Consider the following 27,916-nt stretch of genomic DNA (forward strand, 5'->3'; position numbering starts at 1 on the left):
TGCCATTTGTGACATCACAGTACATCATTGTCTTTACAATGCGTACTCATTCCATTCCGTTTGCCTCTGACTCACTTCAAGAATTACTTGTTTTTTTTGGGTGTTTTTTTTAAAATGTCATAGAACAAAAAAAAAAAGCAAAATATGCCAAATTCAAACAATAACAACATAACACATGAGAACTGTATAAAATGTGGTATCAAACCTCACACATATAATATGCAAAGTGCATAGAGTGCAAGAGTGAGAATCAAGGACTGGGAGGGAAAAATGAATGAAGTCAAATAAAGTTAACTTCATTATAAAACACATTTTAAAAACAGCAACAGCTGACCAAGGTGCTGGCTCAGTGGATTCAAACCTGAGGATGTGGCACCCCCTTATGGTTTGTTGTTACTCATCGGGCCTGGTGAAAATTGCAAGTTATTATAGGTCTTGTAAAAAAAAATTCTGTAGCGCCCCCTAGAGGTAAAAATAACACCCTATGCATCGAGTTTTTTTAGCTACATGCTTGAAAAATTGTACGCATATTCATGGCATCACGACGCACAAAAAAGCCTCTTGCACCCATATCCCAAACTCAACAGGAAGAGCACCACCTAGCTTTCAACATGAAAAACGGGGTCAAAATAAGGGTGCATTCTTTCGTTATCTTCTCCAAAGGCATTTCTCCGATCCTTTCCAAACCAAGGGCAACCTATAGTAGACACCTTGACGAGAAAAAAATTATTAGAACAAATTTTGATCAGACAAAAATTGTGGGCGTGGCATGTGTTGAGGCGGGGCATCAAATGCACATTTTTAATTAATGTGAATAATATGTATTTTACATTCTATTGACCAGGACAGTAAAAACAAACTTCCAAACACTAACATCAAACCGCCGAAACACTTCTCCAAATAACTTTGCATTCAAATTAAAGCAAAAGTCTCTGCATAAACCAAAGAAATGTTTTTTTAAGACTTTCAAATGCCAAATTCTCCAAAAAGCATCAGGCAGTGGCCAGAACAGGCGATGCTGACTATCAGGCAGTGCATCAAAATACATGCAGATTTCAATGTGAAAATGTAAAAATGATAAAAGCAATTCTGTTCAGACTAAAATTGTGGGCGTGGCACACTGTCAGGTTTGGAGGTTTTCTTGGCAATCTGCCAAAAACTTGGAACATTTGCACCACCTAAGGCTGCATATGCTCTCAGACCTTGCTTTCGCATCATGTGATGGCAAATATCAGGCAGCGGTTTACATGTGGCGGCGGCTCGCGTAGGCGGTGGCTGCAGGTGTGCGAGGGCCCGTTCATCGCCGCTTGTGGCTTTAATTGTATAATTACTTTGCACATCCCTCATCTCCTCTCCAGTTTTTGTTGCGTCCTCTGAGCCAGGTCTCAACATGGACACTTACGGCAACCTTAACAGGTTTTAAAAGAAGGAAACAGAGCTTGAAGAAGCACTGAAGGAAGCCATGAAATGGATGTTTCAAGGTAACAGAAGAAGCGTTGTACTCATGTCGGAGAAAAAGGGAAAACAGATTGTGTAGCAGAGACTGTATTTTGGACCTTGGAGCTTCATTGAATTAGGAAAGATTGTTCAGCATCTTTTATTATACAGTCAACAACACTTAAAGTCGCTTCTGTAGAGCACTCACTGCTGCAACATCAAAGATCTGCATTTTTAACAGGCAGAACTTCAGACACAAACACCTGTGGTATCAGCCTGTGGAGCTGGGGTCTACAAGGTCAGCTCACAGCAAGAAAAAGCATCAGTCTGTCAAAAACAAAAAAAAAAAGATTCCAACCATCCAACTCTAACCTCTCTGCCAAGCTATTCAGACACAAGTGACTCAGTTGTTGACAAATTAGCTCACACTTGATGGTTTGACACTGGGAGAGGTTTGGACCAGGGCGGGTGGTACTCCAATTAATGAAAGGATGATACAGTGCGGTTAAAGGGGGGCAAGGGGACTTTTCTCCCTCAGCAGTCCCAGAAAGAACTACTCAAGAAGTGAGTAACTTGTGAGTAGTATCATATATAAAATTGTATTGTATTGGAAATGCTAATAACAATGTGAAGTGCACACTGCCTTTAATAAAGTGACATAAATAGGAAAATGCCTAAATGAATGCTGTTAGGCATGGTTTACTTTCAAACATTAAAGAAAGAGGAGCTGCATTGTGCACAAACTAATGTACCCGCTTTCATTTTTTAAAACAAGCTGAAACTTCAAACTGTGTCTGTGATGTCATCAGAACTCCAGAACATCAATACTCCAACACTGGAGTGTTTATTACAATAAAACATATATCTATGCCTTCCAAACTTTCTTTATTAACCTTTAACTTACTTTCAGTCTCACTTAAAAACATAACTTGAAAATACTAAAACAGAACCCTAAAGTGTTTAAAAAGGCCATGAACTCAGTCCTGAAGAATCTCTCTGAGGTGACTGTTGAGCTTCAGAAGCAGCTGTTTTTATTAGCATGCTAGCTTACTGCTCTCATAAGTTACTTAAGATTACTGTCCAACATTTCTAACATGCTTTTAAGATTTAATATTAACCAGTATGATCCTTAGCTTACCTAACTGATAACTCACTATAACATGTTTTTAAGATTTAATATTAACTAGTATGATCCTTAGCTTACCTAACTGATAACTAACTATAACATGCTTTTAAAGATTTAATATTAACCAGTATGATCCTTACCTAACTGATAACTAACTATAACATGCTTTTTAAGATTTAATATTAACCAGTATGATCCTTACCTAACTGATAACTAACTATAACATGCTTTTTAAGATTTAATATTAACTAGTATGATCCTTAGCTTACCTAACTGATAACTCACCATGACATGCTTTTAAGATTTAATATTAACTAGTATGATCATTAGCTTACCTAACTGATAACTAACTATAACATGCTTTTAAGATTTAATATTAACTAGTATGATCATTAGCTTACCTAACTGATAACTAACTATAACATGCTTTTAAGATTTAATATTAACTAGTATGATCCTTAGCTTACCTAACTGATAACTCACCATGACATGTTTTTAAGATTTAATATTAACCAGTATGATCTTTAGCTTACCTAACTGATTACTCACTATAACATGTTTTTAAGATTTAATATTAACTAGTATGATCCTAAGCTTACCTAACTGATAACTCACTATAACATGTTTTTAAGATTTAATATTAACCAGTATGATCTTTAGCTTACCTAACTGATAACTCACCATGACATGTTTTTAAGATTTAATTGTTCTATAAGGTCAAGATTTCCACCGTATAGACAAAGTAAGCAGCGCATAATGTGACTGTTTCTCCTCGTCATTTAGAAGTTATGAGAGAGTCCGGATGTTGGGTACAGGGTAAACATGTTCCTCCAAAGGGGACGCAGGTATAACGCAGCCTCTCTCCCCAGCTGTAGGTGGAGGAGGGGGCGGAGCTACTTCTCCGTTCACTCAGTGTTGAGGTTATTTATAGCTCTGGATCAGAAGGAGCTGCGTGAGAGATTGGCTGAATATAAAACAATATGAAATGAAGAACAAAAGGAACGGTAAAAGTAGCGACTGGAAAGCCCAATGTAACAAAGTAAAAGTCCATCTTTTTTAACACAAATGTACTTGAGGAGGAGTAAAAAGTACTCTGCAAAACAAATACTCTCAGAAGTACAATTTTTTGAAAAAACTACTCAAGTACATGTAAAGGAGTAAATGTAACTCGTTACTACCCACCTCTGGGTAAGACTAACTTTTACCCCCCCTTAATCCACCATGAGCATTGCACCTTGCAGTATTTAGCAAGTTACAGCGGCGAGGAAAAACTTCCTTTAACAGGCAGAAACCTCGAGCAGAACCAGACTCATGTTAGACAGCCATCGGCCTCGACCGAGTTGGGTCTGGAAAGAGGGATAGAGGAGAATAAGAGAGAGAGGGACCCTGACTGGTAGATGATTCCAAAGGTGAGGGGCCTGAGAACAGATGAGACAAAAGAAAACGGTCTAGATCTCAATGGAATGCAAACAATCAAAAGCACCCTGTTATTATCTGTCAGGGCATTATGAACTGAAGATGCAACACAATATTAATTGTCAGTTTAACATTTATGTTGACAATATCAACACTGGTCTTGGCTTTATAATAAACTGTACAGAGCTGTATCATTCCAGCTCATTGATATGTGGACTGAATTAAAGTCTGTCAGTGTGAGAGTGCTGCACTCACAGCAGCAGGGAGTGAAGGTGCAGACAGCTCCTCTTGGCAATCAGGTGAACAACCAGAGTCAATTACACAGAGCTGCAAAACTTTATGGGGATGTTTAACTTCCAAATCATAAGCACGACAGTCTTTGTTATTAAAAGCAACCAGAGATTATTGCTCCTTTTACTTCCTGCTTCAAACAGGAAACATTTTGTTTCAGCTGTATTCATTGGATCCATTACAGTAGCTTACAGTAAGTCAGGGAACATGCATGTTCAATATTTCATGTCTTATCTGCAAAAAACATGTTTAATATAATGCCAAGTGTATCATATTTGATACATCAGTGTTTGAGACCTCTATGGAGCTATATCCAGGTCAAATGTTTTGATCATTTGAAAAAAATAATTAAAACTGAAAGTTCAAGTTTTGAGCTTGAAATTTGAAAAATAAATCAATGTATTCAAAATAAAAATGAGCATATGAAAAGTTTTTTCAAGTTAAATTTTTTTTTGATTCAACTCTGAAATTATTCGAACAAATTATTTATTTTCAATTTTCACTTTCCTAAATATTTTAATATTTAAGGTCTTATTTTTTTCAGTTTCATATTTTATGTTTCAGCTTCAAATCCAGATTTTTCCAGTTTCAAATTGTTTTTTTTCACTTTCAGATTGTATTTTTTCAGTTTCAGACTTTTGACCCTGTCCTGTCGTGGGAGGCGTGGCATCCGCTGAAAGGGGCGTTGAATCATGAGTGATGGCATAACAAGGAAGGCTTAGAACCTCCCTCAAGCACGTTGCCTTCAGGAAACGTAGGTACCGCGAGCACTGCGACTCTTCGCCGTTTTTACAGCAAATTCACGGATTGGCAGAGAAAAAACGAACGCCAGTGGCAAAGTTCCGTTTAGCAAGTGGTGTCAGACTATTCTCGGCACTAATGGCGGTATAAGAGCGATAAAGTAGGCCAGATTTTGCAGTTCAACAGCCCCACTGTAGGGATGACGTTTCCCACTTCCACCTACCACAGTGAACGCACCGCCCGCGATGGCCGCTCAACCAGGGCAACCTGCCGGCGACAGCATACAGGTAAGAAATAATCACTGTTTTTTGGAGAGATACTACGGAGCCCCTAAAGTGACATGTGCAGAATTTTTTTTTTGGAAAGTATCTCGTGCGCACGAAGTATCTGGTGCTCATGAGAAAGTATCTCGTGCTCACGAGAAAGTATCTCCATAAACCTCTAAATCATCAGTGTGTTGTATTTTTTCCAAAAAACCTGTTGTATACAATCAGATACATGCAGTGCACAGATAATCCACCAAAGTGAAGGATGTAACTTGGGATATCCAAAATTTCAGCTGTGGATCAGAGACCCACTCGAGGTTTTTCAGGGATATTTTTGACAATTCTGAAAAAGTTTGGATGAAAAAACTTTCAAAGTCTGTTTTTAAATTACTTGGGGAAAAATTGGAAGGAAACTCAAAGTTTAAAAGGCTAAAAAGGTCGTTTTTAAATATATTTTATTTTTTAATAGAGACTTTGTGCAAAAAAAATGCACCAAAATGCCTGATGTATCACATTACAAATTAGAACTCATAGGCTATATGAAAATTGCTTTTTTAAAATTTGTCAGAAGGTCCAATAAACACTCCATGTTCAAGGAAGTAGAATTTTCTGGCAATTATTTGATGGTTCAGGCTTTAGAGGGTTAAAAAAATATTTTCCATGCATAGAGTAACTTACATTTATCCCACAACATTTTAACTACAGTTCCATTACTATATATTTTTCTTGTTTGCATACACTTTCACCTGATGTGTGTAAATATCCTTGGCTCCTATTACAATTCTTTATAATGAGTTATCTCTGATCAAGCTTCAGTTAAGGTCTGGAGTCCTGCTGCTTCAGAGGATATTAAAAGCCTGTATCTGCCATCTAAGTGGGTGTGAAAATCTCACAGCCTAATCCCTCTGCTGAGGGTCTAAACCTGTTGGCCCCAGGAGACTCTCCTGGCCCCCCACACTGTGCTCTCTGTCTCTGTCCCGCCAGGCTCCTGTCACACCCCCACTGCCACCAGTTTCCCACTTTGCCTTCTGCAACTACAAACAGTCTAATTAGGCAAATGAGCAATGCAATCAAGAGTGTGAGCTCGCAACTGGACTCAGCTGGTGGAGGCACAGGAGAGGTCGCCTCAATTATTCCACACGAGGAGGACTTCATATAATCTGCATCAGCTTTCAACCCATTGAAGCACTCCAGAAACAAAAGTTCCTGAAGTGAATGGTTGTGATTTTCAAATTCTAAATACATTTCAGTGTACTTTACATGTTTATATATTAACAGTGGTGGACGGAGAAAACGTCTTCATTACTGAAGTCAAAATATAGATCCTCCTGGTCAAACATAACTCCAATACAAGTGAAAGTATTCACTCACCCATCCAAATGATCAGAATCAGGTGTCCTAATCACTTGGCCTGGCCACAGGTGTATAAAATCAAGCACCTAGGCATGCAGACTGTTTTTACAAACATTTGTGAAAGAATGGGTCGCTCTCAGGAGCTCAGTGAATTCCAGCGTGGAACTGTCATAGGATGCCACCTGTGCAACAAATCCAGTCGTGAAATTTCCTCGCTCCTAAATATTCCACAGTCAACTGTCAGCTTTATTATAAGAAAATGGAAGAGTTTGGGAACAACAGCAACTCAGCCACGAAGTGGTAGGCCATGTAAACTGATGGAGAGGGGTCAGCGGATGCTGAGGCGCATAGTGCAAAGAGGTCGCCGACTTTCTGCACAGTCAATTGCTACAGAGCTCCAAACTTCATGTGGCCTTCAGATTAGCCCAAGTACAGTACGCAGAGAGCTTCATGGAATGGGTTTCCATGGCCGAGCAGCTGCATCAAGCCATACATCACCAAGTGCAATGCAAAGCATCGGATGCAGTGGTGTAAAGCACGCCGCCACTGGACCATAGAGCAGTGGAGACGCGTTCTCTGGAGTGATGAATCACGCTTTTCCATCTGGCAATCTGATGGACGAGTCTGGGTTTGGAGGTTGCCAGGAGAACGGTACATTTCGGACTACATTGTGCAAGGTGAGAAATTTGGTGGAGGAGGAATTATGGTGTGGGGTTGTTTTTCAGGGGCTGGGCTTGGCCCCTTAGTTCCAGTGAAAGGAGCTTTGAATGCCTCAGGATACCAAACCATTTTGGACAATTCCATGCTCCCAACCTTGTGGGAACAGTTTGGAGCGGGCCCCTTCCTCTTCCAACATGACTGTGCACCAGTGCACACAGCAAGGTCCATAAAGACATGGATGACAGAGTCTGGTGTGGATGAACTTGACTGGCCTGCACAGAGTCCTGACCTGAACCCGATAGAACACCTTTGGGATGAATTAGAGCAGAGACTGAGAGCCAGGCCTTCTCGACCAACATCAGTGTGTGACCTCACCAATGCGCTTTTGGAAGAATGGTCAAAAATTCCTATAAACACACTCCTCAACCTTGTGGACAGCCTTCCCAGAAGAGTTGAAGCTGTAATAGCTGCAAAAGGTGGACCGACATCATATTGAACCCTATGGGTTACGAATGGGATGGCACTTAAGTTCATATGTGAGTCAAGGCAGGTGAGCGAATACTTTTGGTAATATAGTGTATCTCTAAACGTATTTTCACAAAGCATGAGGTCAGTCAAGAATGAATGGGTGAACATTCTACTCCGTTCTGCTTATCTAGAACACATGATTTCATATCTAAGAAGTACAGGACTGTTGTGGTAAAGGGGGAGCTGAGCCAGAAGGCAATGCTTTCAATTTACCAGTCGGTCTACGTTCCAACCCTCACCCTCAAAAGAATAAAATCTCAGATACAAGTGGCTGAAATGAGTTTCTTCCTAAGGGTGTCTGGGCTCAGCCTTAGAGAGAGGGTCAGGAGCTCGGACATCCGGAGGGAGCTCGGAGTAGAGCCGCTGCTCCTTCATGTCGAAAGGAGTCAGCTGAGGTGGTTCGAGCATTTGATAAGGATGCCTCCCGGACACTTTCCTTTAGAGGTGTTCCGGGCACGTCCAACTGGTAGAAGGCCCCGGGGAAGACCCAGAAATCGATGGAGGGATTAAATAGTATATCCCGCCTGGTCTGGGATCGCCTCAGGATTCCCCAGGAGAAGCTGGAAAGTGTTTTTTTTTTGTCTCTAAAAGTAGTATGGGAGGTAGAGCCTTCAGTTATCAGGCACCTCTCCTTTGGAATCATCTACCAGTCAGGGTCCGGGAGGCAGACACCCTCTCTACTTTTAAGAGTAGGCTTCAAACTTTCCTTTTTGATAAAGCTTATAGTTTGAGCTGGATCAGGCTTGGACCAGCTCTTAGTTATGCTGCTATAGGCTTAGGCTGACACACTGGGATCCTAGCTCACCCCCTTCCCCCGCAACCCCACATCTCTCTGTCCCATTAAAGTTACTAACCATAGACCTTTCTGGAGTCCCTGAGCTCCCTTGTCTCGTAGGTTCCTCTGAGCTGCCGTAGACGTCCTCCTGCTGTGGACAGTCCAGATGTGCTGGACTCCAGCGGCAACAGCTTCTACTACTTATCTCATCACTATCACCGCTCCCTCTCTCTCTTACTCCCCTCTATCCCTCTTTCCAGACCCAACTCGGTCTCAGCAGATGTGTGTCTAACATGAGTCTGGTTCTGCTGGAGGTTTCTGCCTGTTAAAGGAAGTTTGTCCTTGCTTCTGTAACTAGCTAAATACTGTGAGGTGCAATGCTCATGGTGGATTAAGGTGGGGTGAGACTGAGTCTTATCCTGTCTTGGTGTTGGGTCTCTGTTCATAATTTGACATAGAGTGGTCTAGACCTGCTCTGTTTGTAAAAGAGTCTTGAGATAACATTTGTTGTGATTTGGCGCTATACAAATAAAGATTGATTGATTGATTGATTGATTGATTGATCTATTTAATGATTGAAGGTGCTTCTGGGTAGAGGGATGTCTGGGTCAATTTGCTTGGACTGCTACCTCCGCGACCCAATGCCGGATAAGCGGAAAAAAATGGATGGATGGATGGATGGATGGCTTTTGGAGGCACACACGTACACAGTCCAGTCCACTCTACTGTATGGTCATCACTCGTTCAATAACAGGACAATGACACAAGCTGTGTAGAACTAAGTTTTATTTGATAAAAACAAACTTTGAAAAACAATTCTTTTCCTCACAGGTTTTTTTTTCCTCCAACATTGCAGAACAATCCTTGCTGGTTCAATTACAACTAAGCTTTGTTCAGACTGCAGTGAAATCCGACCTGTTTCTCAAATCTGTGTGTTATGGCAGTTCCAACTCTGTTATTTATAGATTGGAGTGGTTTGAATCTAATGTGCTGGTCACACAGCAGGAAAAATAGAAAGCCATCATTTCCCCCTGATTGTGCGGTCAAGGTGTGATTCAGAGAGACTCACTTCTGGGACATAGTTTAGTATGTCAAAGTATCTCCAGATCTGAAGTTGCATTTAATTTGGTGTTTTAAATGACGGAGACTTAAATATCTATGGTACCAATAAATACCAGGTCCTGCAGTCTGAACAAGGCTAAAGATGCTTTCTTGGATTAAAGTTCAGCTTGCTGAGTCTGTTCATAGCTGTAACCCAAAAGAACAGGAAAGCTACTGAGGTGAATTCTTCACTTCTACTAGTATCAAAATCACAAGATATACAATAATGCTAATAACGTTTAGATAAATATGTCTAACTTTAACATGGCATAAACATGATATACCTGTTTTAGTCTTATTGTGACATACAATTCTACTGAGTGTTAGTCTAAGAAAGCTATTCCAAAAGGTTACCCTTAATTAGATAAAGTTGATACAAAGTGAAACAGACATAACACAAACACGTTGTTTTTCACTCTTCCAAAGATACAATCACAGCCCGACTGGAAGTGTCAGAGCAATCAGAGCAGCATCAATCCATCACTCTCATCAAACTCAATCACACTCCCAACTGAGCGCCGGCAATCTTCATGGAGAAACCGGCAAGAGCAGCGGGGAGGACACAACAACAATGCTTATTATTAATAAATAGTACTGCACTAATGGTGACACATAGTTCCATTTGGGAAACAACAGGAGAGGGAAGGTGCTCAAATATCAATCTGGTGATTTGTGTGATCGCGTTCTCAGGAGACGTCTGCTTCAGCGAGCCGACACAAGTCAAACTGTGTGCAGTACTTGCTGAACTCCTGCATAATGGAGTTGCACTAATATGAATTGAAGTCCATGTTAAAGTGTGAGATCTATGTGATCTGGTGCTCGCTCAGGTTAGTCTGCTCCACACTGTCATTGGTATGTTGGGTCTCTTGCTTTCTCCCATGCTCACACCTTATTTACAGACGTGATCTGTTTCGAGGTCAAAGCTGAAGATGGATAATACAAGTTTTTGATGTTATTACTTTTTTACTTATTTGCACAGAGGAAGGTCAACCATGATATTGCCTTAATGGAGGAAACCTGCGTTTCTTTATGAGACTGCTCAAGGTTGAGGAAAGACAATCCTACACATGTAAGCACCTGAAACGTCATTTGATCACTGATTCATTCATCACAAATGCAATTCCATTCTTCATTGAGGAGTAAGTGGTTCAGAACTTAAAAACAAAGGACTAAAGCTTTGTCTTTCTTGGGGCCAGAGGTTGTTTCTGCTGCACGTAGTGACTGGGATTCTGAAGAGGTTCTGCGTCCGTTTCGAACTTGAAAGAGATGCTGCGTGTTCCAGCCTACCAGCTGATCTCTGATCTGAAGACAGCCTGAGCTCTACAGTCAATAATGGATCTCCAGTACAGAGAGCAAAGTCTTCAATCAGACACTTCAGTGGAAATCCATCAGCCGTGAGTGTATCTCAACTTTTCAATTACCACAGCATACAACAGGATTAAATATATCAACTTAAACTGCTGTTACAACAACTGAGCGGGAGTATAATGACTCTGGGGTTCAGCCTTTACTTAAACAGAGCAAGGTAGAAAGCAGAGGAGACCTCCCTGAGCAGGATTAGTCTGCACTCTAAAAACTGAGCAGTGAGCAGTATCCACATTTTTGGTGTCGATGTTCTCATCAGTATTTTGATTCAAGAGTCATTGAGGTCCATAGATATGACCGAACAACATTTCACGTTCTATTCATCTATTCAAATGACATTACAAAAATATTGTAACACAGAATATTGCTACAGAAGAATGGTTGTAAAGTAGCAGATGATGTTAAAAGTAAGGTCAGATTCACTCTCACAGGAGTAATGCAAAGCAGGAAATGTTTGTGCTACAGCACACAAGAAAAGAAAAACTCTTGAATGTTTATCTAAAAGCAATATTATCGTTTTCTAGATTTGTGTGTTTACTGTAAACAAGAAAGATTATAGGTGTTTTTTCGACCAGAGGGACTTTAACCTGGAACTATGTGCGTTTCGACCAGAGGAACCAGGGTCTAAATTTAGTTCAGGGGTAGTTAATCTCCCCCATGAAAAGCCCCTGCTAGGGGGGTAGTACTTTTCAAAGGTCCCGGGACTTTCAGGGGGCAGGGCCTGCAGTGCTGAACGTGTCTGATTGGTAGATTAACCACAGTGTTTTTATTCCGCCCTCCGTCCACAATAACATCACACACATCTGTGATTCACTTGATTTCTCTTTCTTTCATTAGTTTTTATTTGTTCTATCTTTTTTGTATGTGTGTGTACTTTTCAAAAGAAGAAGCTGTGATTCTCTTGATTTAGCAGCTTGTAACAGTAGTCTTCTCTCAACCCAATGTGAATGTGTCTCTCCCGGTGTTACGGTTTTAAAAGGGACCCTGTAAACTGGAGACCTTCAGCTGAATTTAACAGTGTTTGTGGAGTTTACACAGCTGTTGAAGTTTAGTCTAGTTTAGTTTTTATTAAGATTTCAAAATATCCTCATCAGATATTTAATGATGGTCTAAAGACGTTTATGAGGGATGCATCCGGCTGAGAGTCTCCAGTTAACAGGGTCGCTGTGTAAACCAAAACACCGGTCGATCTCTGCCACGGCTTTTTGAGTTCAAAAGGATTTTAAAGGCGTGTTGAAACGTCTTTGCTACTCGCGCTTATCTCCTCTCACGTGTTGATTCAGTGAATCCATCTGTGATGAAATATAGCACCATCTAAAACAGCACCAGCTGAGTCTCTTCATGCTAACAGGCTAACTGTTGTGTTGATCATAATGATACCTGCCTGTCCGTCTGCTTCTATGGTGTCATCTGTGATGAATGGCATTCCTCTTTGTTTTACTGCCCTCTACTGGTCTGGTGGTGTAGTGCATTTAGTTTTTTTTTCTCCATATGTCACTGGCCTGTTTTGCACAATCTACCCGGGACTTCAGCCTGCGATCGAAACACAGACAACAATGGGGGCACAGGAACCTTTTAGTCCAGGGGAAAGTAGTTCTGGGGGCTAAAAGACCCTAGAACTCTTGGTCGAAATGCACCTTATGGAAGAACACTCAGAACAGAAAGTTAAATAAAATACTGTCATGATTAAACTAAAGCAGGTATTGAAACCATAGCTGAGACATGGACGATAGATTCAGCGTGATGTGCCTCTCCACAGGATCGTTTCAAACATAAATGGACATTTCTTTGACTTTCCTGTTTTGTTTTGAAAGTTGCTGTCATCAGCTTCCCCACAGTAAGAACATAAACCAGGAAGAGGAACGCTGTTATTCCAAAGTGCTTCAACCTGAAGAGCCAGTGAGGTCTGAGTTTGTGAAGACATTGAAACCATGGCTGCATTATTGTCTGGTGGGATCGGCTGAATACCTCCATGGTCTTAAATGTTTACAGTATTTACACGCAAAGCTTACAGTGACCTATGATACATGCTACATTGTGGCACAACAACCACTGACTTCAATGTTTAAGCATTTTTATGCAAAACAGACGTAAATCATATTTTGCGGTAATACATTAATCATTTCAGTACAAACAAAAAAATACGACAGTTCATTAATCCAGTGTCCTTCAGTGTTCTTTGAAGAAAAAAATATGTCCTTTATCATCTTAAAGGGCTTGAGTCCAAAAGCCTTTTAAGCCATTTTGGATGAGCAGTCATTCTTCTCATGGGAACAATCTCCAAAGCAGTGATTATTGCAGTCTTAAAAAACATTTATAAAACAGTGCTCTATAGAAACAAGAAGCCTCTCAGGTCTGAAAGCATTATGCATCCCTCCTGGCAGGAGTTATTTCAATACCTCAATGTCCCATGTGACTGAAGCTCTCCATATGGATCCCATATACAGCATGTCCTCATGGATGCATTAAGAGCTATTCAAACTCTCCAATGCAACGCGTACTTCAGCCCAGAACACTTGCATGGATCAGCAAGCAGCAACAATACGAGACACGTATGATCACATCAAGCAGAGAAAGGGCTCAGTCAGCCATGTTTACCACACACACTTATAAAGTTAGGAAACGTGTGCAGAAATGTCACACACCATGTACTCGTAAATCCCTCCTCTGAAATATTCCTGATCTTCAATTCAAAACAGATTCTTATCTCGATCCTGCAACCATGTCATTGTTACTTAATGTACTCTGTCCTTCGTGTGAGGAAGAGTCTTGTGATATGATGAAGCTGCAGCACGAGCTTGAGACGGAGCTGTTACTGTCCCATCCTGTCTGATGTTTCACTTCGTAAATTGAGACACAAGCAACTACTTTTCCAAAATGCGATAGGTTTGTGAAACGTCTCTCTCCTCTCGAACTTTTATTGTTTGAGTGAAGTATCAGGACTTTCCTTTGTTTTAGTAATCAGCACGATTGGGTATGGCCTTGTTTTAAAAAATAGGATTACTGTTATTAAAAATATAAGTTAGGTGAACATTGCAGTATCAGTCAGTGTAATAAAATAGGTAAGGTAGCAGAATGTGATCTAATGAGGAATAATTCTGCCTGAAGTGGAGCGTTGTCATCAGGGAAGGCAGAGTATCTCGGCCTCTGCGCAACTCCTGATCTAACTTTTGCTGAAGCTCAACACTAAATCACAAACATGTCATCATGTTAAAGTAAAAACAGACATCGTTTCAACTCCAGCGAAAATGACCAGATATTTTTCAGCATATATTGGAATGTATTCTACGACACACACTCCTTCATACCGTTATATTCACGACACAACTTAACAGAGCAATGCTTCAACGAGTGCACAAAAATAACCACCGCCACTCCATTGCTACTTTGAGTGATTCACGTTAAATAGGAACATTTGAATTACTCTATAATATGTCGTTAAATGTAGTGCTGAGATAAATCAAAAAACCCCACACACTAAAAAGAATCAGCACTCGTGAGCCGGCAGCTGAAGAAAGAGTAGCTAGATGTGGCTCGTTGAGGTTAAATGCGAAGCTGTAACGTCGAAAACATGCACGGATACATCTCTCTGATTGGCTACTTAAAAACTCTGAAGACGTAGAGCACATTACGATATGACATCCCTGACAAGTCTAACGGTCCGCTGAAATGACTCTGTATTGAGTATGAGGCCTTGGACTCTGTTCTACAGTATGCCGCTAACACTGAGTACAATTCTTAGTATTGAATGATGGATGGATTTAACCTGAGTTAATACAACAGTCCATACAAAATACTAACACACTTACTTTAAGTTAGAAAAGCTTAAATATGAAACTCTAGTTGTTATTAAGACTAGTTAAATATCCAGACTTATGCTTGGATGATCTATCTTCTAATAGTCCAGTAAGCACTTTGTTTATTTACATATAAGCTATACTTCCTTGACACCTGACAAAGAAAATCTTTCATCCATTTTTCTCCACGTTTGAAGCAAAAAATCATCAACCTCTAAACTCCTAACGGAGCAGTTCCCTCTGTTCTCTGCTGTCACTCTTCTATCTAACGTCCTCTGAACTCAGGAATCTAACTCTAGTTAGCGTCTTCTGACACATTTAGGCTAAGATGACGAGTCCCCTGCTTCTCCTCCTCCTCTTTCTTGTCCCTATCTTTCTGTATTCTCAGAGAAAGAGGCAGAAAGTGAAAAATGGATTCGGGAGGAAAAAGTTCACCACTGGCTGAATCTACAGGGCGACCCTGTCACATCAGAAGGGTTGAAAAAAGACCCAACTGCGCTGCTGCTGCTGCTCCCGCTCTGCCACAGAGCCGTTCCAGGAGCCTCTCAGGGGCCCCTACAACCAAAAGCCTGTCACTGCACAGCAGGCTTGGAGAAAAGATAAAACCGCCCGACGGGCCGAAAGAAGGGGGGGCCAGGTCACAGGAGGTCGTCATAGTCCAGCATCTTGGAGTGCTGACGGCTTTTCCACAGGCGGTACTGACGGAAGTCAAAGTACGCCTCGATCATGTCTTTGCCTGCAGACAAATGAGAACACAAAGAGAACTAGTTCAGATAGATTTAACCATTGATTGCCAAATGGAAACAGTAATGCTTGGCGCTATACACTCCCCGGGTTAGCCAAGCAGCCGGCTTTCCAGGGAGTGCATTGCAAAATCCTCCACAAGGGTAAAACAGACATTTAGACCAAACAGGAGGAGGCAAAGTTTAACCAACAGCGAAGGTGTTGCAGGGATTAGCCAGAGTGACAAAGTGTTTCAATTAGTGCTGGGCAATATTGAAACAGATGTTATCACAATGAAGTATTTCATATCAGTCGATATCGATAATTATCACAATAAATATCAAATCATTATTTCATTTAAATTTAAAGTCCGACTTTTGCTCCTGAGTGAAAGTTGAAGACAGTTTGTTAGTTTGTATCTGGATTTAGTTTTCTGATGAGTTCCTTGAATCCATCATTTCTGACGGTGCTAACAGCAAGCAGGTCTTTAATGTAAGATGAGTTTGTTGTGAAGGTGTAGTTTATAGATTCTTATTTTTCTCAGATTGAGGTAATTTCCATAATTTGATTTAAATTTAAAGGGGACATATCACGCTTTTTTCATCTTTGAAATCAGATTTTGGCATGCCTGAAAAGTCCTCTTCTTCAGTCCTCCTCAGAGCACTCTATTTTCCCTCTGACCACGCCCCCTCAGGAAGTGGATGTGGCCTCGGCTCTCCAGCACGTTGATCTAATGTTTACATGTTGGCTGAATATACACACTGCTCACAGACCCACGTAAATTCAACCCTCTGAATCCAATCCAGAATCTGATCCTGACGGAGAGGCGCCTGTAGCAGGACCTTTCTGAAGGATTGGTCACAGATTTAGTGTTTCTTGTTGTTTTATTTATCAGTATGTAGACGTGTGTCTTGGTACACAGCTACGAACATGTAGCTATGTGGCTATGCTAACTAGCGCTAGCACTTATCCATGATAAATAAAAATCATCCACTAGATCTTCAAATCTGCAGACGTGGGGAGTAAAACCGACCTCTACCAGAAAGGCAGCAGGACCTTTCTGAAGGATTGGTCTCAGATTTAGTGTTTCTTGTTGTTTTATTTGTCAGTATGTCGACGTGTGTCTTGGTACACAGCTACAGTTACAGCTACAGCTACAGCTACAGTTACAGCTACAGCTACGAACATATAGCTATGTGGCTATGCTAACTAGTGCTAGCACTTATCCATGACAAATAAAAATCATCCACTAGATCTTCAAATCTGCAGACGTGGGGAGTAAAACCGACCTTTGTGTTTATTAAGACAGCCTACAACTAGCATGCCTCCCTCCTAAGCTCCTTGTTAGCACACATTTGTGCAGGTAATGAAAAACAGAGGAGGGATTCAGTATTATTTAATACAGTCTATGGGCTGAACAAGCTCCAAGCTCTGACTCCGTGACAGACCGGATATTGTTGTTACGTAACAAAAACACGGAAGTCTGAAACGGCTCGTTTCACACACATTTACAGAAAGGTGGAGAAATCAGAACAGGGGCAGAATGGATTTTTTTCATTCTCGGGGGGTTTGTAGACATGCCAGGGACACATATTTCAGGTAGAGAACCATTAAAAAGTCAATTTTGCATGATATGTCACCTTTAAACAAATATATGTCAAATTGTATTCTGTGTATCAGTTTAGTAGAGTATTGTTTTGAGTTGTGCGCTCCCCTTTAAGATTACCAAGGGTTATGTTGTTTCCCACAGTGCAGTGAATGCATCACGGTCGTTCAGTGTTCATTTGTCCTACGGTCTCGGTGGACATCAAACGTGTTAGAAATGCACAGCAGAAGCATAGACTGTATAAAATATGGACGTAGTATCCGTGACGTCACCCATCTGTTCCTGAGAGCTGTGTTGAAGCCAATCGACGGCGGCGGCAGCCATATTGGAAATGCAGAACTCAACCAGGCAGAGTGTGACGTAGTGTGAGCCTCCTAGCCAACAGCTATGTGTTCCCTAACCGGGAGTCACGTCAGTCATGTCCTTATTTGGGCAAAAACTGGTAATCTTAATATCTTCTGAACCGTCAAGTTAGAAATAAATTCACCCCCGTACAGTGTGTGCTGATAGAGAGATTAGCTTCATAGGGCTAAGCTGTTTTTTGAACCAGGCTGTAAACATGTTTATTAATGCTGCAAAGATCGTCTTTTTCCCATTCATGTCTATGTGGTTTCGGGTGTTTCTGCAGCCAGCCTCAAGTGGATTCCCAATGTATTGCAGTGTATAACACTTCCACATGGGCTTCATTGTTTGAGACCAGAGGTGCACATTCAATTGCACTATGCACAATATTTATATTTGTATTTATATTTTTACATTTATTACTATGTCTTCCCTTAATTGTATGCTCTTTTTTTGGGCTTAATGCAAGACCTGAGAAACGGAATTTCGTTCCATATCATGCAACAGCTTGTATTGGTATGACAATAAAAAACCTTGAATCCTTGAAGGTTGCTGCTTGAGCAGAAGTTGTCTCTGTGCTCTTTCTTTACCCACATCCTGAAAGTATATTTAATGAAGTGTATGAAGTTAATAGTTAACCCAGAGTTGACTCAGTGTCAGACTAACGACTCTGCTTTGAGCTGCTAGGTTTTGAGTTTTCTTCAGTGTCTCTGTCGCTCGTTTCAGCTGTGTTTACATTCTGCTCTGAACGTCTTTAAGCCCCGCCTACCTCTCACCCTGCAACATGATTGGTGGTTCAATACAGTCTTCTTCTTCTGTCTAATGTTGGATGGCAACTAGCGCTTAAGGCTCACTAGCACCCCTCCCTTTTTAGTGGTTGGGGGGTGTATTTACATGTTTATTTATATATAAACGTTGTCATATTTATATCAAGCAAAATTATATCACGATAATTACTGTTATGGAATGATCACCCAGCCCTAGCTTAAATAGACGGCCTTATTGTTAGAATGAGCTGTGATTGGTTGTGTGGATAGGAAACAATGATTCTAACAGCTGACAGCAAAATAAGGCGAATGACTTCCAGGTCCTGCAGGAAGTAACGCAAAGCTTCATAAAACAGATCAAACATGGCAGCAGCCAGCATCACTCCCCATGACTCTGTGACATGTATCATACTCTGCTTTCTATTAAAATCACAGACTCACTGTTAGAGCTTTAACACCTCTGACACGTTGCAGTTTTGATGTCTTCAGTATTAATCTACAATGTTGAAGATAATTAGAATAAATAAAAACCATTGCATGAGAAGGTGTGTCCAAACTTTTGTTTGGTAGTGCATACGGGAAACAAGAAGGGAAGGTGGCCATGGATCAGATTGTTGTGGGTCAATAGACAGTTGGACGACAGACAGAAGCATTGATGAAAAGTTAATCTGAAAATAATTAGCATGACATCAATGGATGTCAGCAAAATGACTTATGACGGATGCCTGAGGATCTCAGCAGAGGTCGGGTTTGTTTCCTCACAGTCCCTACTCTCTGCACCGCTGGGCAGCTGACTAACATTGATGTTTGCTCTCTATTAATGTTCAGTGAGCGCACCAGTGAGGCTGATAATGCATTATCAATACACCATGCATGCTGTGGTGCATTTCAATGCTTTTGGCGCTATTACACTTGTGTTATCTTTTCAAAGATGGCAAAACAAGTCCAAAAATGTAGCACACGTGAGCTTTCAATTCTTTGCAGATGCATGTGTGCAGTGTCCTCACCCTGTGCAGACAGCTCCAGTGGAGACTTGAATTCAACGGAGGAGGGTCTCATCAGCCTCTTCAGGGTGTGAATCAACTAAAGGAAGAGAGGAAGAGAGACAGAAGGGGAGAGTTAGACAGAAACAATACTTGATTATAAATGGCATCAGGCTTTTCCAGGTAAAACAAATAAAGCAGTGTTGATGTGGGGATGTGAGTGTGTGCACAGAGCAGAAGGAGGCTCTGCAGACGACTGAATATGAAAAGGTCAATGTGCCACTTACGACTCGCAGCAGCCGAGATTTAGTGAAAAGCCCTCCCGGTAAGGTTTTCTGTCTGTGTAGGCACATCTGTCAGAGTGCATCTACACTGAGCTACAGGCCTGGCAGGGCACGAATACATTCAGAGTTGTGGAGGACAAACACACCTTGACTCCCAAGAAGATATACTTCAGGATTTTAAAATGCATTCCTCTTTTAAAGCTTACAGTCATCAGGACTATTTTGTCACGCTGACAAGCATCGAACGTCATCATGACGGGCCCTGTCACACGTCCGGTACAGAGCGTCTTGGCGTGCAGCGCAAGTGTCATTATAATTTTCCACCCGATTCGCTCATCATTTATCCATCAAGTGCCCACGTCTCTTAAAAAGCAAGTGAATTTGCACCCACGTTAGCATCCATGTGTCATGAAACGAGGTGTGGTCAGGCGCAAAGGTGTCACATGGCTATCTTTAGTTTGCAGGATTTGTCTGCGCCTTAGACTTACACAAACCTAGTCCAATGTCTGAAGACAGAGGTGAAGTATTCCTTTAGAGGGCAAGATGAGACGGTAAGATGGGCATAAGAGTTCACAACATGCATCTATTTTACACACAGAGGTGCTCCTCATCATAACAACATATCAACCTCTGGCAAGGGACTACGGATGTAAACTAGCCTTTTGGCTAATTCTGGCATATTTACAGAAGTATTAATCAATATGCATGGTCCTTTTAAATAATACATAAATAAATATCCATGTTTTTCTTCTACAGTCGTGGCCAAAAGTTTTGAGAATGACACAAATATTACATTTTCACAAAGTCTGCTGCTTCAGGGTTTTTAGGTGTTTTTGTCAGATGTTTCTATGGTATAATGAAATACAATTAGAAGCATTTCATAAGTATCAAAAGCTTTTATTGAGAATTACACAGAATTCATGCAATAAGTCAATATTTGCAGTGTTGACCCTTCTTTTTCAAGACCTCTGCAATTCTCCCTGGCAAGCTGTCAATCAACTTCTGGACCAAATCCTGACTGATGGCAGTCCATTCTTGCATAATCAATGCTTTGTGGGTTTTTGATTGTCCACCCGATTGACCACAAGTTCTCAATGGGATTAAGATCTGGGGAGTTTCCTGGCCAAGGGCCCAAAATCTTAATGTTTTGTTCCCCGAGCCATTTTGTTATGACTTTTGCTTTATGGCAAGGTGCTCCATCATGCTGGAAAAGGCATTCTTCATCACCAAACTGCCCTTGGATGGTTGGGAGAAGTTGCTCTCGGAGGACGTTCTGGTACCATTCTTTATTCATGGCTGTGTTTTTAGGCAAGATTGTGAGAGAGCCCACTCCCTTGACCGAAAAGCAACCCCACACATGAATGGTCTCAGGATGCTTCACTGTTGGCAAGAGACAGGACTGATGGTAGCGCTCACCTCGTCTTCTCCGAACAAGCCTTCCTCCAGATGCCCCAAACAATGGGAAAGGGGATTCATCAGAGAAAATGACTTTACCCCAGTCCTCAGCAGTCCAGTCCCTGTACCTTCTGCAGAATATCAGTCTGTCCCTGATGTTTTTACTGGAGAGAAGTGGCTTCTTTGCTGCCCTCCTTGACACCAGGCCTTCCTCCAAAAGTCTTCGCCTCACTGTGCGTGCAGATGCACTCACACCTGCCTGCTGCCATTCCTGAGCAAGCTCTGCACTGGTGGTGGCCCGATCCCGCAGCTGTAACACCTTCAGGAGACGGTCCTGGCGCTTGCTGGACTTTCTTGGGCGCTCTGGAGCCTGTTTGGCAACAATTGAACCTCTCTCCTTGAAGTTCTTGATAATTCGATAGACGGTTGACTGAGGTGCAATCTTACTCGCTGCTCTAAACTTCCCTGTTAGGCCCTTTTTGTGCAATGCAATGATGGCTGCACGTGTTTCCTTGCAGGTAACCATGGCTAACAGATGAGGAACAATGGTGTCATGCACCATCTTCCTTTTAAAGTGTCCAGTCACTCAATCATGACAGATTGATCGCCAGCCTTGTCCTCACCAACACCCACACCTGTGTTAATGTGTGTGACACCTGTGTGTCATTGAAATGATGTTAGCTGGTCCTTTTGTGGCAGGGCTGAAATGAAGTGGAAATGTGTTTTTGGTGATAAAGTTCATTTTCAAGGCAAAGAGAGACTTTGCAATTAATTGCAGTTGAGCTGATCACTCCTCATAACATTCTGGAGTATATGTAAATTGCCATTATAAAAACTGAAACAGCAGACTTTGTGAAAATTAATAGTTGTGTCATTCTCAAAACTTTTGGCCATGACTGTACAGTGTGTTGCAGCAACACTGTCCAGAGTATGGGGGTGTGGCTGTCGAGCTACAGGTGGGCAGACCTTTCTGGTCACGTGACCAATTTATCAATGAGACGGTGACGCTGTGGTTTTGATTAGCTCAGGCAGACACCTGCTAGAGAGGCGAGAAGAAAGAGACGCCGTTGTCAGAAGCCGTGGAAAGACATTCTTGCGAAGTTTTCCCCTTTTCCCGTTGAGTTTTGTCGTGTGTTATATATGTCAACTTAAATATGAACTGTCATCCGAAACCCTGAGGGGTAACGAGAAGGAAGCAGCGTGAGCTGGTCCCGGAGCCGTGAACGGTGTTTTGGAAAGAAGTCGGCACAGGTAAGGTCCGCCTTTTTCCCTTTGCCTTTTGCTCGACAGCCACCTGATTCCTTCTTTAGTATGGCACGGGCAACCAACGCTTGGATGCCCTAGACCGAGCTCGTGCCAGGGTTGTGTTGCCATGACACAGTGAAACAGCAGAGGTCTTGGAGACACAGGTATTTTTTTCCCTCGTCTTGAGTTACCCTGAGTGAGTTCACATGAACGGGGTGGAGTAAGCAAATTATCACCAAGCGGCAACCTCCGGTCTCAAAATATGAAGCCCATGCAGAAATGTTATAAACTGCAGTTCATCGAGCGTCCACTAGAGGCTGGCTGCAGAAACACCAGAAACCACATACACACCAATTCAAAGAAGACGATCTTTACAGCAGAAATGAACATGTTTACAGCCTGGTTCAAAAAACGGCTTGGGTTTACATAGCTAATTCCTCTCTCGGCACACACTGTACGGGGATTCATTTATTTATTGGTTAGATATTTATTTCATCATAAATATCTGAGTTAATCCTGCCTTCTTCATCCTAGCGTTAGAACAGTATCAAAAACTTAATCGATAATACTTCAAAAATTGATTAAAGTTCAGTTCCAATATTTCAAATATATATAAATGTATGTAAATGTGACTATAAATATCATAGGTAGAACGTTTTTGTTGATTTGGGTTACCAGAGGCTTTAAAGGTGACATATCATGCAAAATTGACTTTTTAATGGTTCTCTACCTGAAATATGTTTCCCTGGCATGTCTACAAACCCCCTGAAAATGAAAAGAATCCATTCTGCCCCTGTTCTGATTTCTCCACCTTTCTGTAAATGTGTGCTGAAACCAGCCGTTTCAGTTTTCAGTGTTTTTCATACGTCACAACAATATCCGGTCTGTAACAGGAAGTCAGAGCTCGGAGCTTGTTCAGCCCACAGACTGTATAAAATACAACTCAACCCCTCCTCTGTTTTTCATTACCTGCACACATGTGTGCTAACAAGGAGCTTAGGAGGGAGGCATGCTAGTTGTAGGCTGTCTTAATAAACACAAAGGTCGGTTTTACTCCCCACGTCTGCAGATTTGAAGATCTAGTGGATTTATATTTACCATGGAAAAGTGCTAGCGCTAGTTAGCATAGCCACATAGCTACATTTTCATAGCTGTGTACCAAGACACACGTCGACATACTGATAAATAAAACAACAAGAAACACTAAATCTGTGACCAATGGTTCAGAAAGGTTCTGCTGCAGGCGCCTCTCCGTCAGGATCAGATTCTGGATCAGATTCAGAGGGTTGAATTTACGTGGGTCTGTGAGCAGCCGTGTATATTCAGCCAACATGTAAACATCAGATCAACATGCTGGACAGCTGAGGCCACATCCACTTCCTGAGGGGGCGTAGTCAGAGGGAAAACAGACTGTTCTAAGGAGGACTGAAGAAGAGGGTTTTTCAGGCATGCCAAAATCTGATTTCAAAGTGTTTTTTGAGCATAAACTTTAAAGACATGTTTTGGGGACCTCTTAGACCAATATATATTGATGAAAAAAGCGTGATATGTCACCTTTAAGGGTGACTTTGTAAGAGCTCATTTGGAATAATATCCCCTTGTGGCGTTTTGAAAGTGATAACCTGATGAATGAAACTAAAAGATTGGCAGTCCTTGACATATATAGCAGCAGATGTCAGTAAATGACCGTCTTTACTGTGATCTCATTTCGATTCTTTTAGAGGAGTTTAACTCTGGAAAAACACCGACCTGTCCTCCGGGTACACCTATTGCGTGTCTCTACAACACGTGTTCATTTGTGCATCTGGAGGACTGTCAGGCAGGATAACACTCCGGCCTCTGGCACCCTCCACACTTTTACTGCCTCCTTGTTCAAGCCTGCCCTTCCCATCCCTCCTCTCCCTCCCTGGGGTCTGGTCCAGTGCCAGCTGGTGTGCCATCCCACATTGAGCCTCGCAGCCAAGTGACATTCACAGGTTTGATTTCCGCAGGGCTTTGCTGTGCATTAGTCGCTTGAAAGATGTATGGGTTTTGATGCATTTGGCTCAGAAAAGCGCAATGTCTCTGAGAGTTCCTGAGATGAAGTTAGAGACTGAGGTGTTATTATTTGATGGCGGACTCAAATAAGCACAAAGAACCAGGGAATATATTTATACTCATGTTTCTGCGTCATATGTTTGTACAAAGACACAAAGTACAGTGACTCATTTCTTTGCCACTTCAGTATGGATACTTTAAATAATGAGGATGATGATAATCTACAACATTTTGGTTGTTGCTTGATCAATTTTCATAATTTTGACATTACAAAAATAATAGACACAAACTATGTTTATACTTTTGAATAATTTTGAGGTTCTTTCCCTCAAACATTTTGGGCGTGTTCAGCTTTGAGGATCTGCAAATGTGTCCGAATAAAGAGAGACTTGTTGATCGTAATGAGTTTTTATGAGTTTTAGACCAGTTTTATCTAAAATAAAAGACAATTCAATACTATAATTATAATATTTTTTATCAATTATTAATAAAATGATTATAATATTTGAATAAATAATCAAAAAATTATTATAATAATTTTCAATAAATAAAGTGTCCTGTATTAAAATAGGATTTAGCCTTTTTTTGTCTTAAATCAGGGATGTATGTATATTACATTTGGATCAATGGAGTATAGTTGCTTTTCCTCTAAGGACATATATTTTTTATGTTCTAATATTTTTATTTCTCGTCTTACTCATTACAATTTAATAGGGGTGCAACGGATCAAAAAACTCACGGTTCGGATCGTATCACGGTTTTGAGTCACGGATCGGATCATTTTTCGGATCAGCAAAAAAAAAAAAAGACAAATATAACTTTGTCCCTCCATTCATTTTGTAAAACACTTGTAAACTTTTGCCCATTAAATAAAAACAACAGTCAACTCAAAATTTACTGTGGGCCCAGTCCTGCCTCATTCACTGCATTTCATGGCATGACAAGTGAAGGAGCAGAGGAACTTCAAAAGTTTCACTCCATTCTTCTTTCATTTGTTGATTTTCACCGTCCACTTTTCTTTGAGCTGCAAACTGTGAACACACAGTTTTCGTGCATTCCAGGGTCCTACAGCTGGCAAAGTGCCAATATATGAACTGCTCCAGAAACGAAAGTGAAAGTTAAAAATTGCACTTGCAGCATTAGACTCTAAGTGACCCAGTAACAGCCTGTCTGTGTATCTGACATGGAGACAAGTCCCGGTAAACACGCGGTGACCCGACCAAAACACAGAGTGAAGGAATAACAGTTCGGGGGGCCACAAATAGGCGGCCGGATGCAGCCCGCGGGCCGCGTATTGACGGCCTCTGGTCTAGTGGGTGCGCGACGGAATTTCATAATGTGGCTCAATCACATTCAGCATTCACTGTATTTCACAGGGAAACCAAAATGCTCCCACATGTGACTTCCAAGATGCAGGAGGGTTTTCAAGTTCCTCTGCTCCTCACTTGCCATGACTACCGCTGCGCTTGACCAGAGGCTTTAAAGGTGACATATCATGCAAAATGGACTTTTTAATGGTTCTCTAACTGAAATATGTTTCCCTGGCATGTCTACAAACCCCCCGAGAATGAAAAGAACCCATTCTGCCCCTGTTCTGATTTCTCCACCTTTCTGTAAATGTGTGCTGAAACCAGCCGTTTCAGTTTTCAGTGTTTTTGTTACGTCACAACAAGATCCGGTCTGCAACAGAAGTCAGAGCTCGAAGCTTGTTCAGCCCATAGACTGTATAAAATACAACTCAAACCCTCCTCAGCATTAGACTCTAAGTGACACAGTAACAGCCTGTCTGCATATCTGACATGGAGACAAGTCCAGGTAAACACACTGTGACCCGACCAAAACACAGAGTGAAGGAATAACAGTTCGGGGGCCACAAATAGGCGGCTGGATGCGGCCCGCAGGCCGCGTATTAACGGCCTCTGGTCTAGTGGGTGCGCGACGGAGTTTCATAACGTGGCTCAAGTACATTCAGCATTCACTGTATTTCACAGGGAAACCAAAATGCTCCCACACATGTGACTTACAAGATGCAGGAGGGTTTTCAAGTTCCTCTGCTCCTCACTTGCCATGACAACAGCTGCGCTTCACGAGTGAGTGTGGATTGAACGTGCGGTCATCACGTGAACACGCCCAACTTTTTGCATCAACTGATCCGTGGACCACGTCCGTGCCGAACCGTGGAGAGGCATCCGTACGGATCACGGATCAACGATGATCCGTTGCACCACTACAATTTAATATTTTGGACTTGATCAGTTTTGTGTCCATAGTGAGGCAGTCAGAGATAATAAACAGCTACTGGCTCTCAGGGTGACCTCGGACCCTGACACGGCCTGTGACCCTCAATTAATCACTTCCTGAAGTCTTGTTTGATTGCGAGGTTGGCTTCGGGTGCCTGTCTGATTTAATTCTGTATCTCTTGACACGCAGAGGGCGACAGAAGTTCTGGACATAAATAAACTAGAGGGGATAAAAAGGACACTCAGAGGCCCTATCTGCTTCGATGAGCAAACACTGGGTCTGTTTTCTTTCCCATGATCATATCAGAGCACTGGACGTGGATCCTGAATTATCAGGCGTTTATGGTTGGCTGGTGATAATGGCAGAGGTGAGTGTGGAAGGAAGTTTGAGGTGAAAGGTCACAGAAACGACCAGAGAAGTGTAATGTTAATCCCGCATACTCTGATGCCGGACATCACCCTGAGGCTGTACAGTGGCGAGCATTAGTGAAGCATGAATACTCTCAAGCTGAGAAAACAAGCTGTCAGCAAGAATCTGTGAGCAAGTCATTATGTTTCAGTGGAGCAGTACATCTGATATGCCAAAATGTCCCTCTGGAAATGTGGCTTTAATTATAAAAATGCCCGTTCAGAGAGCGTCATTAAGCATCCCCTCAAAACCTGAGTGAATAGACACAACTTTGGTGACACGGTAGGTCACATTATGATTGAAGTCAGCCTGGCTCATCTGCACAGCACTGGTAAAGAACTCAGATATGTACATCATGTTTAGCGGTTAGCATGCACTTGCCATCTTGGACACAGTGCCATCATTCTATTTCAATAGCGATGAATGCAAGGCTACAAAAATGAAATAGACAATCAGCAGCGTACACCAAACTCCAACAGTTGTCATCAAACAATTACAGCTTTGTAATTTTCCTTGACCTGATGACAGCACCAACACTCAGTGTAAACATGCTAACAGCTGCTATGTTCATTTTCTTCTGTTTGGATCAAGGTTGTAATAAATGTGCTAACACCAGGCCTTAATCAAAACTAAGGAAAGCTCACTGAAACGTATTCGTTTCGTAACATCCAACTCAAAACATTCATCTCCCGACCGACCGTCCCCCCCTCTCTTCTGGTGTACCCCAAGGTTCTGTCCTCGGGCCCCGCCTATTCATCATCTACCTCCTCCCTCTTGGTCATATCTTCCATAAACACAACATTCAATTCCACTGCTACAGGGATGACACCCAGCTCTACCTGTCCACCAAACCCATCTCCTCTCTCCTCTCTCCCTCCCACCTCCCTTTCCGACTGTCTCCATGACATCAGATCCTGGCTCACCAACAACTTCCTCAAATTGAACAGTGATAAAACAAAGGTTCTTCTCATTGGCACGAAATCCACCCTCTCAAAAACACACAACCTCTCCATCCTCATCGACAGCTCC

The 27,916-nt window shown here is 41.8% G+C and overlaps 1 protein-coding gene across 1 annotated transcript in view; it reads right to left on the reverse strand.

Annotated features, from left to right (window-relative positions):
- Positions 1-9,362: 9,362 nt before the first annotated feature.
- Positions 9,363-27,916, reverse strand: part of nsmfb (NMDA receptor synaptonuclear signaling and neuronal migration factor b) — a 66,720-nt gene continuing 48,166 nt past the window's right edge. Inside the window, exons 13-14 of the mRNA XM_034692184.1 lie at positions 19,302-19,377; positions 9,363-15,592 (exon numbers count right to left, since the gene is read on the reverse strand). Coding sequence (XP_034548075.1) covers positions 15,495-15,592; positions 19,302-19,377 — 174 coding nt within the window. The 3' untranslated portion in view covers positions 9,363-15,494. The remainder of the gene's footprint in view (positions 15,593-19,301; positions 19,378-27,916) is intronic.

This window comes from Notolabrus celidotus, chromosome 9 (assembly GCF_009762535.1).
Source record: "Notolabrus celidotus isolate fNotCel1 chromosome 9, fNotCel1.pri, whole genome shotgun sequence".
In the NCBI taxonomy this organism is placed as follows: domain Eukaryota; kingdom Metazoa; phylum Chordata; class Actinopteri; order Labriformes; family Labridae; genus Notolabrus; species Notolabrus celidotus.